Source organism: Medicago sativa, chromosome 4 (assembly GCF_051527215.1).
Source record: "Medicago sativa cultivar Bolivia chromosome 4, Bolivia_mono, whole genome shotgun sequence".
Classification (NCBI taxonomy): Eukaryota; Viridiplantae; Streptophyta; class Magnoliopsida; order Fabales; family Fabaceae; genus Medicago; species Medicago sativa.
The window spans coordinates 73,900,365-73,919,402 of NC_140752.1; the positions used below are offsets into that span (position 1 = coordinate 73,900,365).

General features: G+C 34.8%; 1 protein-coding gene and 4 pseudogenes across 1 annotated transcript; 1 reads left to right on the forward strand and 4 right to left on the reverse strand.

Moving 5' to 3' along the window:
* Nucleotides 1-3,842: 3,842 nt before the first annotated feature.
* On the reverse strand, nucleotides 3,843-4,895 carry LOC146931744 (putative F-box protein At3g16210; annotated as a pseudogene).
* A 1,580-nt stretch (nucleotides 4,896-6,475) lies between these two features.
* On the reverse strand, nucleotides 6,476-11,374 carry LOC146931745 (uncharacterized). The gene is made up of 3 exons (XM_085703314.1): nucleotides 10,986-11,374; nucleotides 7,626-8,440; nucleotides 6,476-7,483 (listed from the first exon to the last, which is right to left on the reverse strand). The coding sequence occupies exons 2-3, from the start codon at nucleotides 8,416-8,418 to the stop codon at nucleotides 7,386-7,388; spliced, it is 891 nt and encodes a 296-aa protein (XP_085559440.1). The 5' UTR covers nucleotides 8,419-8,440; nucleotides 10,986-11,374; the 3' UTR covers nucleotides 6,476-7,385.
* A 903-nt stretch (nucleotides 11,375-12,277) lies between these two features.
* On the reverse strand, nucleotides 12,278-13,640 carry LOC146931746 (F-box protein At1g30790-like; annotated as a pseudogene).
* An 835-nt stretch (nucleotides 13,641-14,475) lies between these two features.
* On the forward strand, nucleotides 14,476-15,415 carry LOC146931747 (uncharacterized; annotated as a pseudogene).
* Nucleotides 15,416-16,492: 1,077 nt separating this feature from the next.
* LOC146931748 (putative F-box protein At1g32420) lies at nucleotides 16,493-17,775 on the reverse strand (annotated as a pseudogene).
* Nucleotides 17,776-19,038: the final 1,263 nt, after the last annotated feature.

Sequence of the window (19,038 nt, forward strand, 5' to 3'; positions counted from 1 at the left end):
TGATTGCTATCCTTAAATCTTGATAATAAAAAAAACGGCCAAATACCTCCCTGGGTCCTTTAAGTTTCATGTTTGTAACAGATAGGTCCTTTAAGTTTTTTAGGTAACAGATAGGTCCTTTAAGTTTCTAAAGTTTCAGATAGGTCCTTAACGGAGTTGATATGAAGGACCTATCTGAAACAAACTCGAAACTTAAAGGACCTATCTGAAACCTTAGAAACTTAAAGGACCTATCTGTTACCTAAAAAACTTAAAGGACCTATCTGTTATAAACGTGAAACTTAAAGGACCCAGGGAGGTATTTGGCCTAAAAAAAACTCACTCGTTACTAGAAGATGATGAGTACGATTACCTTTTCAAGCTTGTTTTGATTGGCAAATCAAACTTTCTAAAGGTTCACCAAGAACAAATGACTTCAGTTTGGAGTCCAAGTCCACCACAACCGCACCCTTAAATTTGATGATGTCGATAATGTAGGGAAAGCTAGGGTTTCTTGTTTATTTAAATCACTCATTAACGGGTTATCATAAACCACCCATTATCATATAATGAAATACGAGTGTTTTAAAACCGGATTGGTAATCAAGCTGGTAAAGGTACTTGGTCATTGTTTAATAGTCGAGCTATAGAGTCATTGGTCGAATCACATGCACGGATCAGTTGATCCGATTATTTAACTCGGTTTCTATAAAAAAATATACATGTATTTTTTAGTTGAAGGAGAAAATATACATATATTAGACCATATTGAATCGGATCACTCGGGTTAGAAAGATAAATATTAAAAATTTAAAAAATGCTTATGACATGAATTTCATAACAATATAAATAAATTAATACATTTAAAATTAGGGAAGTGGTGTGAAAGTTAAGCCCACATCTGCATTCCACTTATTCACTTTAATTAAAACAAGTTATGATCTACCCTTTTTTTTAGGGAAAAAGAATGATCTACTACTTGAATTGTGTTATAGTTATAGTTTCTGAGATCCAGAAATAGTACGATAATATTTTTTTTTCTTTCATCGATTTATCAGGAACATGAACTGGATGAAGTTCAACGAATGAGGAATACTCCTGATTTCTTCACCAGACTTGTTGAGAGGGTTACTACAACTATTTTTTGTCATCAAAATATAAAGCAAGCAATCATTCTCAAGTGCTACCCCTTTTTCCCCCTTTGATTTATGGAGCATTTAACGAGTTCTGAACTCGTTTTGGGAGGGGGGGCTATAGAGGATGTTTCATCAAGTATAATTAGGCCATATGGTCCCTCAATTAATCTCATTAAAATGTTATCTTTTTTTGCCGAAAAAAATGTTTATTTTTTTTTAGCATGTTACTAGATTAATTGCCAACTAATATCATTAATTTATACCTCCTTCAAAAAAAAAATCATTAATTTATACTTCATATTATTTTAAATTATCTCATTTTTTAAAATATATCAATACAGTCATTTCCACAATACATTTTAAATAAAATTAATCACAATGATATATCTCATTTATTTTTTGTGTTAACTCTTCGATTTTCATGGTAAAAGGGGTCATGGTAATCTAGTGTCCGATCAGGAGGTAAGTAAAGACCGGACAAGATTTGTTTCACACAAAAATCAAACTCAGATTCCTCCCAACAATTTATCCTTTGGTCGAACTCCTTAACCACTTGAGCTCATTTGTTTGGTTAGTCGATTGTTGTTTTTGTGTGTCCATAGAAATATACTTTTCATTTCCAAATTCTCTTTTTGAAATAAATTTCAAAGTTACATAAATATGTTTTTAGTTTTTACAAAATTATGAGCTTTTAAGTTTAGTCCCTATTTTGTAATTTTGTAAAAACTAAAAACATATTTATGTAACTTTGAATAGGCTTTTAAATTATGTTTTTAGTTTTTACATAAATGAATTATTTTCAGTCCTCAAAATTGTCCATATAAATGGAAATAAGGACTAAAATTGAACAAATTTTTTTGAGGGACTAAACTTGAAAATGTATGATTTTGTAGGGACTAAAAACATATTTAATTCTAGAACATATGCACTACTGTTTTTTTTTTTTTGTATGTTAAATATATTTACCGATTAAATTTTTTTGACAAAAATATATTTACCGATTAATGTCTCTCATACTAAATATAGTTATAAATAACTTTAACAAGCAAGAAAATTTCCTAAAAAAAAAAAGCAAGAAAATATTAGTTTAGGGTTTCTTATACCTTTTATATTTAAACATTATTCTTTTAATCAAATTATGTTCCTTGTATTCGGTCCCCCTAACTTTAAATTCCTAGCTCCGCCCCTGACCGAACTCCTTATACGATGTTCCCCTAACCTTAAAAACCGGAGGGTTAACATAACAAGAAAAATTATACTATGCTGTGAGTACGGTGTAAATGTGTTTACTTTTCTGTTTAGAAAAGTATGCCTTAGAGGATAAACGTTTCTGGTGGTTATATGATTCTTTACTAAAGAATTAAGATTATGATGAACATAAAAGATGCATTTAAATGCATTGATGAATTAACATAGTAAAAGTAATGACGAGAGAAGAAATGATATGCTATAAACTATAAGTTCAACACTCATCTCAAAAAATATTTACAAACTCATGAGAGAATTATCGTTACGAAACGACTAAAGATTGTATGCTATAAGTTAGCATAACTTTTTTTGAGAGAAAACAAACTTATAACATTTTATTAATCAAAGTGTTTTCAATACAATATGGTATTTCAATAGAACTTGGAGACTAGTTGACAATAAGACCACCTTAGCTAATTTATGAGCAACCTCATTTGCTTGTCTCCGTACAAACTCAACAGTCGAGTTTTCATAATAATGCCTAAAGAGAGTTTTACAATTTTGGATAATGATACCAAATTCAGTAACATCATGTCGAGAAGATAAAAAACTATCCACCACTCTCTTCGCATCCATCTCAAAGTCAATAGGTCCCAAGTTGAGCTCATGCACCCACTCTAGTGCCGAAATCAACCCAAGAGCTTCTCCAATATGAACTTCACATATGGGTAGCATTGTGATTTTGGTTTTCATGTATATCTTTATGTAGCATTTGCTTAGGTAGTTTTATGGTCATAAGTTTTGAATTAATTCCAAGTTATGTCAATACACCCATTCCATCATCATCAAAAAATTATAAATGATTCGACATCAGATCAGTGATGATAAATTTGCTGAGCAATGTACGTTACATTACCTAGATGCATAACCTTACTATTTTAAGAAGCAAACAATAAACTTAGAACATCATCAAAACTTATATGAAGGAGCATGTGTGTACATATATATGTCAACTACTAATACATGAGATATTTACCAGTTCTTATTATAGCTAAAACATCTATAATATAAAGCATCAAATTCTTAAGGGAGCAACTAAATATTAAGAGCAATCGAAATAAAACTTAACAAGCAGTAAAAAAGTATACATAATCATTGTAAGATAGTAGAAAATTTTAATAAAAAAATATATAAGTGATGAGGTTGACAACCTTAAAGTAATTGTTATAAAATTAGTTTTTGTTAGGAACCACACAGAAACCATTCAAGACGGTGGAGCCTCTTACTAAGGTTGCTTTCTTCATGAAATTATATATTGAGAAAATAATAATCAGTGACAAGTAACAACTCTCTTCCATTTAAACGGAGTAATGTAGCATTTTTCTTATATGTGATAATAACAATTCTTAATAGAAAATTCAATAATGAAAGAGAAAAAAGTCAATTTATTCCATAAGATTGATCAATGATTACAACTCTTTTCAAACAGTTCTTCTAAATAACACAAAGAATTCAACTGTAATAATATATTGTAGGCAGCTACTTTGACAATGGAGCCATGCTTGGCACATACTCGTAATACCAAAAACAAGCATTCTCTAAAGCATCAAGTTGAAATTGGCGAAGAACGTTTCCATGATGATCGCATGATGTGAGCTGCCGCTGCCCAAACTCGCCTACAAGGATTTCAGCACCATCATTCCAAAGACCGTAAATATGAAAAATTGACATTTTTGTATCAATGTTATACTTTTTGGCCCACCCGTTTTGTTCCAGAGTCCATATTTCCAACCAAACGATACTACACCTATATTGCACAACATAACCAAGATAACCTTTTATCTCAAATACATCATCACAGAAAAAGGGGATATAGTGACCTAACTTTGGAGCTTCTAGTTTCCGAAACTGGTTATCGCGAAAGTCAAAGCAAAGGATTTGTGCAGCATTAGAGCCATCAGAGCTTGTAATCCAGTGATAAACACCGTTAACAAGAGTGTTATATCTTGAAGGCTGTAGCCGTGTGACCATAGTAATAGGAGGATGGCTGACGAGGGGGGTCCATGATTTTGTGCTTAGGTCATAAATGTCTGCCTTCAAAAGAGAATTTATTTTCACCATCCTATTAGTATCAGAGATGTTTAGTTTGACAACTTTGAAGTCGTCGTTAACAGCACCAAAACCATACAAGGATTCATCAGAGTAATGGTTACCGAGTGAGGGAGCACGAGGAATAAGATGGACATCTTTAGTTGTTGGGTTCCACAAAATCAATTGATCGTGACGAGTTATGCATGAGGAAATACCTTTGAGACAAAAAACACCGTCGCAACTACCATAAATTTCAATTCTTGCAACGTCTTGAGGAAACAAAGATTTGATGGGAATTGGTTTCTGATCATTGCCTCCATCACAAAAGATAAACTTCATGTTAGGTGCGTTTTGAAGGATTAGAAGACGATTTCTTCTAGTGGCAAAATAGGGACTTTTGATGATATTGTTCCATGATTTTTGAACACATTTGAAACGCGACAAAGATTTTGCTGGTAGCCGCAACAATATCTCTATCTCCAATTCTTCTCCAAGCTTCATTCTCTATGCTTTACTCAGCTTTTCTCAACTGATTGATTTTTTGATTGTGAACAACTAAGTAAAAACACATTACCGAGGTTTAAATAGAAGAGGGTCATTCTTTTTTCGGAATCCTAAACAAACTCATAAAAGATTATGTTTGTTTTTATTTTGAGAGGATATAAAAGATAAAGATATCATTTAATTTTATTTTATTGAAAGTTATCAACTAATTTTAAAAAAGATAAAATTGATCGTAATATATTTTTTAGCTATATCTATTCTATTCTTTAACATATAAAGTGAGTATGATTTTTTTTAAGTAGATTTTTTTTGAGCACAAGTATATTTTTTATTATTCCAATAATACCCTTAAACAAATTTGTTTTTAAGTACCTTGTATTGTTGGTGTTTTTAAAAAAGGATAAGAATTTCATTTATATTTTTTATCTTGTTAGTAAAAGATAATTTTTTTTTAAATATCGTAAAAGATAAACATAATTTGTTACTACTCCATCTGGTCCTTTTTAAGTTTTATTTTTGAACAGTAACACCAAATTAAAGAAGTTGATTTTTGGACTTTTTTCCTTCCTATTTATACCCTCATTTTAATCAACGAATAAATTCCTAACATTTTTTGTACACACTTAATCTTTCTCCCATAACAAAGTTACTACTCCATCTGTTCCTTTTTAAGTTTTATTTTTGAACAGTAACACCAAATTAAAGAAGTTGATTTTTGGACTTTTTTCCTTCCTATTTATACCCTCATTTTAATCAACGAATAAATTCCTAACATTTTTTGTACACACTTAATCTTTCTCCCATAACAAACAATTGTCAATAATATAAAAACTGTACATATTCTTTTAATAATTGCAAAGCAAAATAAAAATTATTCCGTTTTCATTAATCAAAAGTATATATATACATTGTTAATTTTATACGACAAAAAAAAAACTGCTGATGCTATATCCTATTCTTCTTCTCCTTCCTCAGTCAATACTCTCATCCATATCTGTTTGTTACAACACAATTAGTACTTTAAATTACTCAAAACTTAACACGTCCATTCATCCATCATCCTTCTCATTCTTTCTAAAACTACTAAAAATCCTAAAGCAACCTTTTACAAAAAAAAAAAAAAAACTTATAAGAAGATATAATCCTTTATTAAAATATATTAAATTCTTCCTGAAATTATATCTTGAGAAGACAATAATCAGTAAGAAGTAACAACTTAAACCGAGTACTTGCCGAACGGGTAGAGCCACGCCTTCAAGACCTAAGCGAGTATCGGTATAGACCCGACCCTTAGGCAAATTTACGTTATAGGGAGAGATCCGTTAGAGACTCTCCTTGACGTCTCAATAAGGGTGGTAGAGTAGAGCCACACCTTCAAGACCTAAGCGAGTATCGGTATAGACCCGACCCTTAGGTAAATCTACGTTATAGGGAGAGATCCGTTAGAGACTCTCCTGGACATCCAAATAATGATGGTCGAATAGAGCTACACCCTCAAGACCTGAGCGAGTATCAGTGTAGACTTGGACAAATTTATGTGGTAAGAGAAAAGCATAGTAAAAGAGAGCATGCTGGAGTACACAACAATAACAAGAGATACCATAGTAATCCGAAAGTGAAATAATACAACATAGTTTGGCCCAAAAGTGACCTAATGCAAATGGCCGAAATGGCCTTACAGGAAAATAAAATAACATAAGTCCAAATACAACACAATAAATATCAGCTGTCCATAGACTCCACGACGCCCCCACTAGTCTGGACGGATCCCGCCAAGATCAAGGGTCGGAAACTTCCCACGAACCTGGTCAAGAGCCTCCTGAAAGCCATTATCATAATCAGCTAACCCTTGGCTTGTAAGTTCAGTGATCCTCGTCTGCAGCGCGTCTCGCGCTTCCTGGGCGGAGACAAAAGAGACTGAATTTCAGATTTCTCCTTCCTTAGAGCTTGAAACTTCCTATTAGAGGTTTTCAGGTCCGTCTCAGCCCTCTCTAACTTCTTAGTAGCATGATTATATAAACCATCCAACTCTTCGCACCGTTTCTCAAGTACATTGACCTTATCTTTCAATGGTTGTAAATTCTGGAGTAAATAATCATGCTGGCGACGACAAATATCCTCGATGGAGTTGGCTAGAGCACTCGTCCAGAAAGAGTAAGTCCTCATGGCTCGCAGAGACTCATAGATTCCAAGGTGGTCCATCGTCGCTATGTCTTCTGAGGCAGTGGCCTGATTCAAAACTTTGTTAAAAGGAAAATCAACATCCCACAGTGAGGGGTTCGCAGCCCTAGATTTGCCAACCGCTAGCTCGGCATGCCAAGTTCCCAATGGAGGCATGTAGGGAGCCGGCTCCGAACCCTCAGGCACAGAGTGTTCCTCGACGACTTCAGGGGTCAATACCATAGAAGTATTTGGATGACTTCTTTTGGAGCTCATTTGGGAAGGTGGATCTTTCGGGTGAGCAGTGGAACATCCAATGTGCTCGTTTTATCCAGGGTTGGAGTGAGCGATCCCCTGCACCACAGCTTGTTGAGCCCTAGCAGCACGACGCTCTTCCTTGGTGAGTGGTGCCATCCCGGCTGATCCTGCAAAAAAAATAAAAAAAATAAAATGTGTGTTAAAGTGTTAGCATAGTCACGATCACAATTGATGTGGAGACGCAAACAAATCTTGTACATATATTAAAAGAGACAAAGAGAATTAGAGGGGTAGGGGAAGAATAATTACTCAATAACGAGATTAGTTTCTCGCGGTGGTGCTCACTTCCAAGCACTTTCGATGCCGGGACAGGCGTAGCCTGACGCAATAGCGAGATCAACTGGTCGTCTACATCAGATTTTGGTAGAGTGCGAAGTCTAATTTTAGAATGAGGATTTTCCGTCCAATATAAAGGGAATAAAGGATCTCCAGACTCGTCATGAAACAATCGGGGATAGTTGGGCCCAGGACGGACGCGGAAGAATTTCTCTTTAAAAGTATGTATTCCTTTCCAGGAAGCATGATAGGGTATAATGAGGCGGCGACTAGAAAAGTTACTCATGCTCACCCAGGAGTTGTTGGTGCTTTTTTTGGCTAGGAAAAAACTAAAGAATACGTAGGCAGACGGAGAAAAACCGACTTCGTGGCAAATAACTTCAAAACAGCGAATGAAAGACCACGCTCTTGGATGAAGTTGGGTAGGAGCTACATTAAGGATTCGAAGGATCTCACATTGAAAATCAGTAAAGGGCAGACGAACCCCCAACTTTTCAAAGAAGCAATCATATACATAGGTGTAGTATTCTGTCCTTGGGTTAGACGGAGAATGATAGACAAACTCTCCTTTCTCGCAAGGGAGGATGTCAAAGAAACCTTTTCGGGAGGGCTTCGTTAAACATTCATAAAGTTTAAAGATGTTGTTATAGTCATCATAGATGGAGGATTGACGAACTTCCTCGGCCACCGAATCAGGCTCACTTTCTTCCGACATGGCTACGGAGGAAGGATAGTCAGAAGTGCTAGACGTGGATTGATCACTCATGAAAGATTGAACGCACTAGTTCCTGACACAAACAAATACATAGTTATTATTGGGTGTACATGGCATATTGCTTGATAGATATATTTATATCATTAAGTAAGGAACTAAAAAAAAAGGGGGGGTGGGCAAGAAGAGAAAACTTTTGTGCTCCTACCCATCCCCCATTCACTCTACCCGTCCCCCATTCTCTCTAGCCTACTCTATCATTACTTTTGTCATTTAACTAAGTAAAAAGTTGGAAAGCATAAAACCATTACTTGGTAGTACTTTGTTACATAGTAATGTGATAATTGTTTTCTTTCCTTCCTACCCGTCCCCACATGCTCCTACCTACCCGTCCCCTTTCTTTCTATGCCATCCCACCCATTTGACTTTTCTACACAAGGGACTTGTACTTAGAGATATATATAATTTGAAACATGAATAAGCCGTATTATGCAAGTCCCCACCCATCCATCCATTGTCACTATTTCCTATTATTATTATTATGGCTTAATTACACCACAAGTCCTTTAAGTTTGACGTTTGTAACATATAGGTCCTTTAAGTTTGTTTTGTAACAGATAGGTCCTTTAAGTTTGACGTTTGTAACATACAGGTCCTTTAAGTTTGTTTTGTAACAGATAGGTCCTTTAACTTTGTAACAGTGTGCAACTAAGTCATTCTGTTAACTCACCGTAAAAAAAACGCTGACGTGGCTGTGAAGTCTGTCAATTTCGTCTCCTTTACCCTTACATTTCCCCAATTCTCAAACCCTGACTCCATTTTTATTCATACCAAAGCTTGAATTCGTCAAATCAATGGCTTCCAAGTGTAATACCAGCATTATTGCAGGGGAAGAACGCAGGATAGATGATAACAATTTCTTATATAGAGAGTTGAGTATATTTATCATCGGTTTCATCATCTCAGCTATTGCCTTTGCAATGTACTTGGTAATCTTGGACAAGAACTTATAAAGTCCAACAATTAGATTTCGTGTGGTAGAACTGTTGTCTTCTTTCCTTCGGTTATCTTCTCCTGATTCTTCAAAAAAAAACTGGGTGTAGTAAAGGAGATGAAATTGACAGACTTCACAGTCACGTCAGCGTTTTTTTACGGTGAGTTAACAGAAGAACTTAGTTGCACACTGTTACAGAGTTAAATGACCTATCTGTTACAAAACAAACTTAAAGGACCTATATGTTACAAACATCAAACTTAAAGGACCTATCTGTTACAAAACAAACTTAAAGGACCTATATGTTACAAACGTCAAACTTAAAGGACCTGTGGTGTAATTAAGCCTATTATTATTATTATTATTATTACTGCTGTCACTATCCCTATTATTATTATTATTATTATTATTATTATTATTATTGTTATTGTTAATAATAATAATAATAATAATAATAGTACAAACGACATTGTTTACTAGGCCATGAGAACATTCACGTGACCTCCCTCTAGAGCAAGGCATGTGAAATCACATCCAGATGCATAAATTCAAAACAACCAGTACCTTTTCTATAACTTAACAAGTTGACAAACACCTTTTTAGAGCAGGGTAATACATGCTGAAGGACGAGTAAGAAAGGACAAAGTCCCAACACAATTCCCTCTACCCCTCTTTCTGGCGCCACTAAATTTACTATATATAAAAAATAACTTGTTATGACAGTACAACTAATGTGATTGATGAAAAATTAACAATATAAATAGTGGTGAGACTCAAGACTGTAATTCACATGCCCCTCTCCTACCCGTCCTCTCCCACCCGTCTGTTCCCTCTACCCGTCTTCTCTCTCCTCTCCAACCTGTCCTTTCTATCTACCCGTCCTCTCTCTTTTCTCCTACCCGTCTTTCACTCTTTCTCTACTCATCTAAACATTCTATTTCTTATCATGTCATGAGAAATACACAATCAAACATACAACCAATTCATAACAATGGATTCTATCAAGCCTTCCTACCCGGCCTCTCTACACGTCCAAACATATATGCACCATTCCAATGACATCTGTACTCGTCTCCCCTTCACTCGACCTCTCCCTATCAATTTCTTTTGCTATACTTCAGAATTGCAATAATGGGTCAAGAAGTAGAAGGAGAAAGAAGGAAGGTTATGTGTGGAGACATGGATTTTACCGTTTTGAATTCGGATTTGGTTGCCATATTTGTGGTTATATCCCAACTCATGTGAAGGGAGGAGGAAAAATAGTGTGATTTAAGATTAGGATGGGTGAGTTAACTCGGTGAGTTGGGCGGAGCCGAGTTGACTCGCTGAGTTTGGATTGGTTTGAGTTCGATTTGCTGTAGTGTTGTTGGATTTAAAGTTGTTATAGCTGATTGGACTCGGTGAGTTGGACCGAGTCGAGTTAGTAGTAGGTTGGTTGCGCCGTTCCCCATTTTTCGATGGCAGCAACCATTACCATGGTAATTAAAAAGCTAGAGAGGTGGATTTAGTTGAGGATGCCAACACTTGAGTAGGAAAAAGGAGCATGGCATGTTTACTTTTGTTATTCTCAAATCAGCAAAGAAAGATTAGTAGTAACACAAGGATGCAAAGGAAGATAAGTTAGTACCTGTGAAGGAGTGAAGGAAGAGTTGAGTTGTGTACAGTAAGACAAGGATGAAGTTCCACAACAAAGAACCAAAACTATAAAAATGAAAAAGTGAAATGTGATAGTGTGAAAATGAGGAAGTAAAAAGTTAGTATATATAGGCAAGAGAATAACAAAGGGTCTGGTGGGGGCCGCTGAACAATGATGATGGTAAAGAAACATTAACGAGGGCGGTACAATGATGGGACAATACATGATAAATGACATAAGTTTGAATCAAATTAGTGTTTATAACTTGGTCACGAATTAGTTACTTAGTGGACTGGCACGTATCGATTGTGTTAAAGAACAAACGTCTACGCCTTAACTGGCTCGACGCTTGGTGGACTGTGGACTGACACGGATCGATCGTGTTAAAGAACAAACGTCTACGCCTTAACAGACCTGACGCTTGATGGACTGTGGACTGACACAGATCGATCGTGTTAAAGAACAAACGTCTACGCCTTAACAGGCCCGACGCTTGGTGGACTGTGGACTGGTATGGGTATACCATTCCCATTTGATTGTTCAAGTCAAGCCAGCCAGCTCAGCATGTCTTCAGTCAACACTGGTTTGATTGTTCAAGTCAAGCCAGCCAGCTCAGTACGCCTTCAGTCGACACGGGTCTGATTGTTCAAGATAAGCTAGCCAGCTCATCTCCTCTCAACTTAACTCCACATGTCACGTACGGACGATCATCGCGTCTCGACTCCACGCGCCTAGTACGGGTTAGTCGCTTCCTAGTCCACGCGCGACCGTACTTAAAGCAGACAACCAATAGAAGGCTCTGGATCACAACTCAATGGGCCTTGAATGATCAGAGAAAGGCCCATTAAACCAACACTTTGAGGACTATAAAAGGGGAACACTTGAATGTTTGATGGGACAGATTCCATATAGTGAAAACAATGTATCATTCATTTACTTCTTAAGAGTGCTCTTGAGACTCCACCTAGGACGTCTCACTGAGCAGCTCACCTGTTGTAATAAAACTTGTATTTACATACGTGAACAATAACATATTTCTTCTATGTGATAATAACAACTCTTAAATAATACAAAACTCATTAATGAAATAGAAAAAAGCCAATTTATTCCACATGACTGATCAATGCTACTCCCTCCGTCCCTATATATAAGCACCATTTTATTAGAGGCAAAAAGTGTTTATATATAGGGACGGAGGGAGTATATTACAACTCTTTTCAAACAGTTCTTTTTAAACTAACACAAATAAACCAACACCTTTGCTAATTAACACCATCAACCAGCTATTTTGACAATAGAGCTATGCTTGGCACATACTCGTAAAACCAAAAACAATCATCCTCATTTTCCTCAAAAATATCAATTTGAAATTGGCGAAGCGCGTTCCCTTGATGATCGTATGATGTGAGCTGCTGATGCTCCCTCCAAGTATTTCAGCACCATCATTCCAAATACCATAAATACTGAACATTGTCCTATTTGTATCAATGTTATACTCCCTCCGTTTCATAATAAGCGTCACTTTAGCAAAAAAAAAATTGTTTTAAAATGAATGTCACTTTACATTTTCAATACACTTTAATTTTTTTCTCCCAACTTTACCCTCAATAAATACTCCAACTTTTCTCTCGCACAATTTTCAATGCAACTTTAAGTTTGTCTTTTTCTTGGGCAGTTTAGTAAAAATGTTATGTCTAATGATTATTTCATATCATTCCTTAATTTGTGTGCAATTGACTAAAACGACACTCATTTTAAAAGATGGAGTACTGTTTAACCCACCCGTTTTGTTCCATAAGCCATATTTCCAACCAAACCATACTAAAAAACCTATACTCCAAAACATAACCAAGAGAGCCCTTTATCTCAATGACATCATCACGGAAATATCGGATAAACGGGGTTGCATCACGTAAATTTGGGGCTTCAAGTTGCTGAAACTGGTTATTGTGAAAGTCAAAGCAAATAATTTTTGAAGTGAAGTAAGAGCTCGTAATCCAATGAAAAACACCGTTAACAAGAGTATTGTATCTTGAAGGTTGTCGATTAGTGACAACAGTCCAAGGAGGAGGACTATTGAGGATAGGTGTCCAAGATTTAGTGCTTAGATTATAAACTTCTGCCGATAAAAGATAAAGCATTTTTGTAGTTTCATTGTAATTAGAGAGATTGAATTTGACAACTTTGAAGTCGCCATTAACAGTACCAAACCCATAGAAGGAATTATTAATTGAATAGTTACCGAGTGAGGGAGCACGGGGAATAAGGTGAACCTCATTAGTTGTTGGGTTCCATGCAATCAATTGACCGGGATGAGTTTTGCCCGGTAAATACCATTGAGACAAAAACACCGTTGCAACTACCATAGGTCTCGATTCTTGCTACGCCTTTGGGAAACAAAGATTTGATGAGGATTGGTTTCTCGTTGTCACCGTCACATGTGAGAAGCTTCATGCTGGGTGTTTTCAATTTGCGGTTTTCAATCATAAGAAGACTAGGGTTTCTGTGTAACTTACTTCTTCTAGTCATAAAGCAGGGACTTTTGATGAGATTGTTCCATGATCTTTGAACACATTTGAATCTCATCAATGGTTTCGCTGGTAGCCGCAACAAGATCTCTATCTCCAAATCTTCTCCTATATTCATTGTCTTCTCTACCTAGGGTTTTTTTTTCTTCCTCCAATTGTACCGATCAAGAATTAGAAAATTGCACATGATTGAGACTATATATATAGCACCGGGTCACTCCTTTTAAAAACCTCACATTAATAAAATTAAAAAACCAATATCCTTTTTCTTTTGGATGAAAAAAAAAACAATATCCTTAAATCTATACTATAGATGTAACAAAAAAAAATTATATACTATAGATAAAGAAAGCAGACTGTTTTAGATTATGTGTTATACTTTTTGAAACATATTATATTTGTTATATTGTTGGTATGGTTAAAAAATATAAGAATTGAAATTATTTTTGTTATATTTTTTTGAAAGATATTATTTTTGTTATTTTGTTGCTATCATTGAAAAAGATAAGTATAATTTATTATAACTGAAAATGTAAAAGATCCATTATCTATACCTATAATTTTAATCAAAATCAAATTAATTTTAATCAAAATTTTAATTTATATCCACTAGTGAAAAGACATGCATGTCTTTCCGCTCTTTTTATTGTGTTAATGCGTGCAAATTATAAACCGTATGTTATATAAAATTTTGATTTTGATTAAAATTATAAATAGAAATATTTGTGACTTTCATTCAAATTGTAACAAACTCAAAGATCATTTTCACTACCAAAAAAAAATCTCATAGATCATTTTGATCATTTTTTAAAATGCAGTTGATAAAGGTCGAAAACTTATCTGAATTTCATTTTGACTTTGTTTATCAGTCTACAAAAGGGATGACTCTGTTCTATATTTAATTATAGTCATTGAAAAGAAAAGAAAAAACAAAGTAGAGCAGAGCATATACAATGAAATTAGGAGAAGATTCGGAGATAGAGATATTATTGCGGCTACCAGCAAATGTGTTCAAAGATCATGGAACAATCTCATTAAAACTCCCTATTTTGTGACTAGAAGAAGCAAGTTGCAAATTCATGAAAAAAGTAATCTAATCCTTAAAAAAAAAAAAAAAAAAGCTTCTCTAACGAGCAAGTTGCAACCATGTTTTTTTGTCTCAAATGTATTTACCCAGGCCAAACTCATCATGATCAGTTGATTATGCGGAACCCAACAACTAATGAGGTCCACTTTATTCCCTGTGCTCCTTCACTCGGTAGCCATTACATTGATGAATCCTTGTATGGTTTTGGTCCTGTTAATGGCAACTTCAAAGTTGTCAAACTCAATATCTCTAATAATACTGGGAAGACGAAAATGCCTTACCTTTTATCGGCACAATTTTATAATCCAAGCACTAAATCCCGGACATCTACCCTCGATTGTTCTCTTCTTACTATGGTCACACCTCAACAACCTTCAAGATACAACACTCTTGTTAACGATGTTTATCATTAAATTACGAGCTCTGATTGCTATCATGCTGCAAACATTCTCTGCTTTGACTTCCGCAATAACCAGTTTCGACAACTTAAAGCTCCAAACTTATGTCACGCTATCTACTTTTTCTGTGATGATGTCATTGAGATAAAGGGTTCTCTTGGTTATGTTATACAGTATGATAATAGAAATTGTAATCATTTTGATATGGTGTGGTTGGATATATCGGTTATGAATCAAAACAGGTGTACTAAAAAGTATATGATTAAACCATATATGTCAGATTTTCGTATGTGTGGTCTTTGGAATGATTGTGATGAATTCCTTGGAGGAAAGATTGGACAACTACTCAAGTCATATGATCAGCCTTCACATTATGATACTACTAGCAACATCAACCGTGGATTGTGAAGTATATAGAAAATGCTGATGTATATAAATCAATTCATGTGCGTTATGAGTAACAGAACCGAAGTGGTCTTGACAGAAACAATTCACAACTGCAAAATGAGCTAAACATTCTAATGGAAAACCTACCACATGCACAAATAGAACAAAGTGTTGAGTTCGCCATTAAGAGTTTTCATTGAGATTTTGTTTGCGTCATTGACTTGGTGTGCAAAATATAGATTGGGAAAAATGAGCATGATGGTGAAGGTAACCTACTAAACTAGCCATACTACAAACTTAACAAAGCAATTTCTGAAAATCCAGAATATAACTAGATGTTGAGGACTACTTGAGGTATTGTTTTTTAAAAAAATGAAAATTATGAGGTACATAGAAATTTGTATTTAAATTCATAGATCAATGAATGGTAACGATGCGAGAAAAAATGATATGTTTATAAACAATAAGCTCAACATGGATCTCAAAACTTTATAAGCTTATCAGAAAATTATCGTTACATCAAAGTAAAGCAAAAAATTCTCATGGGACAACTTAATATTAAGATCAATCGAAATTAAAACTCAACAAGCATCAAAAAGTATATATAAGTATAGAAAAGAAAATTGCTGATGCTATATCCTATTCTTCCTTTCTTCTTCACCTTCCTCAGTTGATACTCTCATCCATCTTTGTCTGTCACAACACAAATAGTACTTTAAATTACTCAAAACTTAACACACTCATTCATCCATCATCCTTCCTCAATCTTTCTAAAACTATTCAAAATCCTAAAGCAACCTTTTACAAAAAAAAAAAATCTTATAAGAAGATAGAATCCTTTCTTAAGAAATATATAAGTGATGAGGTGGACAATCTTAAAGTAATTGGTATTAAATTAGTTGCTGTTAGAATCAATACAGAAACCATTCAAGACAATTGGAGTCTCTCACTACTAGGATTGCTTTCTTCATGAAATTATATCTTGAGAAGACAATAATTAGTAAGAATAGTAACAACTCTGTTCCATTTAAACTGAGTATTGCAGCATTTTTCTTCTATGTGATCATAACAACTTTTAAATAATAGAAAACTCAATAATGAAGGGAAAAAAAGTCAATTTATTCCATAAGATTGATCAATAATCAAAACTTTTTTGAAACAGTTCTTTCTAAATAACACAAATAAACCAACACCTCTGCTAATTAACACCATAAACTGTAATAATATATTGTAGGCAGCTACTCTGACAATAGAGCTATGCTTGGCACATACTCATAAATCCTAAAATTTGAAATTTTAATTTGAAATTGGCGAAGTGTGTTCCCTTGATGATCGTATGACGTGAGCTTCCGCTGCTCAACATTTCCTCCAAGGATTTCAGCACCCTCATTCCAAATACCATAAATACGAAACTTTGACTGAGTTGTGTCAAAGTTATACTTTTTGTCCCACCCGTTTTTTTCCATAATCCATATTTCCAACCAAACCATACTAGAATTCCTATACTCCACAACATAACCAAGAGAGCCCTTTATCTCAATGAGGTCATCACGGAAATATGAGATAAACACGGTAGCATCAAGTAATTCTGGGGCTTCAAGTTGCTGAAACTTGTTATTGTGAAAGTCAAAGCAAAGAATTTTTGTAGTATAGTAAGAGCTCGTAATCCAATGATAAACACCGTTAACAAGAGTGTTGTATCTTGAAGGTTGTCGATGTTGGACCATAATACGAGGAGGAAAATCGAGGATAGGTGTCCATGATTTAGTGCTTAGATTATAAACTTCTGTCGATGTAAGATAAATCATTTTCTTCATCTCATTGTTATCAGAGATATTGAGTTTGACAAGTTTGAAGTCGCCATTAACAGCACCAAAACCATAAAATGATTTATCAATACAACCGTTACGGATTGAGGGAGCACTGGGAATAAGGTGAACCTCATTAGTTGTTGGGTTCCAAGCAATCAATTGATCGTGACAAGTTTTGCCTGAGTAAATACTAAATACCTTTGAGACAAAAAACACCGTTGCAACTCCCATACGTTTTGATTCTTGCTACGCCTTTGGGAAACAAAGATTTGATGAGGATTGGTTTCTCGTTGTCACCGTCACATGAGAGAAGCTTGATGCTGGGTCTTTTCAATTTGGACTGTTCAATGATAAGAAGACTAGGGTTTCGTTGCAACTTACTTCTTCTCACAAAGCAGGGAGTTTTGATGAGACTGTTCCATGATCTTTGAACACATTTGAATCTCATCAATGGTTTTGCTGGAAGCCGCAACAAGATCTCTGTCTCCAAATCTTCTCCTAAATTCATTGTATCTGCTCTACGTACCTAGGTTGTTTGTTTTCTCTTCCAACCAAGGATTAGAAAATTGCACACCGTATAGAACCGAGTCATTCCCTTTTTTTTTTGGTAGTGAAAAAAAAAAACTCATATTAAAAAGCCCAATATCTATACGGAAAAAAAACAGATATAGCCCACTTGTTAGGGACGCATATTAAATGCAGCTTCGAAACAAGGACACACTATTTCTCCACATTTAAAATTTAAACTCCGGATTTTCCACTTATACACATTAAAATGTAGAATTCTAGCTAAAAGTGTTGCGGATCGAGTTGGTTCGATTGTTGCAGTTTTTGATGACACAATACAATTTTTTGTTTCCAACGTTAAAATCAAGTTAAAAACAACTTATTTCCAACAATGTTTCAAATTTTCATCCAACAATCTTTCCATCAACGTAGACCCAATTAAAAATATAAACTAAAAAGTAACCCTCTTTGCATTGAGTTTCTATGAGTTAATATATATATATATATATATATATATATATATATATATATATATATATATATATATATATATATATATATATATATATATATATGGGCTACTAACTTACACCCACCTAAAAACACTAAGGTGCAAGTTAGCAAGCTGCACCCACTTATAATTTACTAAAACACCCTTTTGTTTATATTCTAATTAATTTTAAATAGAAGGATACTTTTGTAACTAGCTTAAAAAAGATCATTAAAAAAAGAAACAAAAAAGACAATGACATGCTTAAGGTACAAAACATGTAATAAAGACAAACTTTTAAGGAAACAATATTTGGAATGATGAAAGTGGGTGTAAATTAGTGAAGGTTGCTAACTTGCACCTTAATAATACTTATAAAAATGAGTGTAAATAATCAAGTGGGTGTATGTTGCTAGCTAACTTGCACCTTAATAATTTTAGGTGGGTGTAGCTTGCTAACTTGCACCTTAATGTTTTTAGGTGGGTGTAAGTTAGCAGCCACACACACACACACACACACACACACACACACACACACACACACATAGCCAAAAGACTTTTTGTGCGTTTTACCGCAAAGCAGCACAACTCCATCGATTACGACGTTGATACGATCTCCAAAGAACTCCCAACTTTGTTGTCGGGTTTTATGGATTCAGTTACAGTTAACCGCAACATGGGCAATTCTCATTTTTCACCACTTTTCCTCTCACATTCCTATTAAGTCTACCATGTAATTTCATCAAAGAACTTCTTACACCGTGAATGAGAAAATATTCGTCGAGTTGGAAAACTCCTTGTATACCCTACATTGACTGAGTATATTATGATTTGGT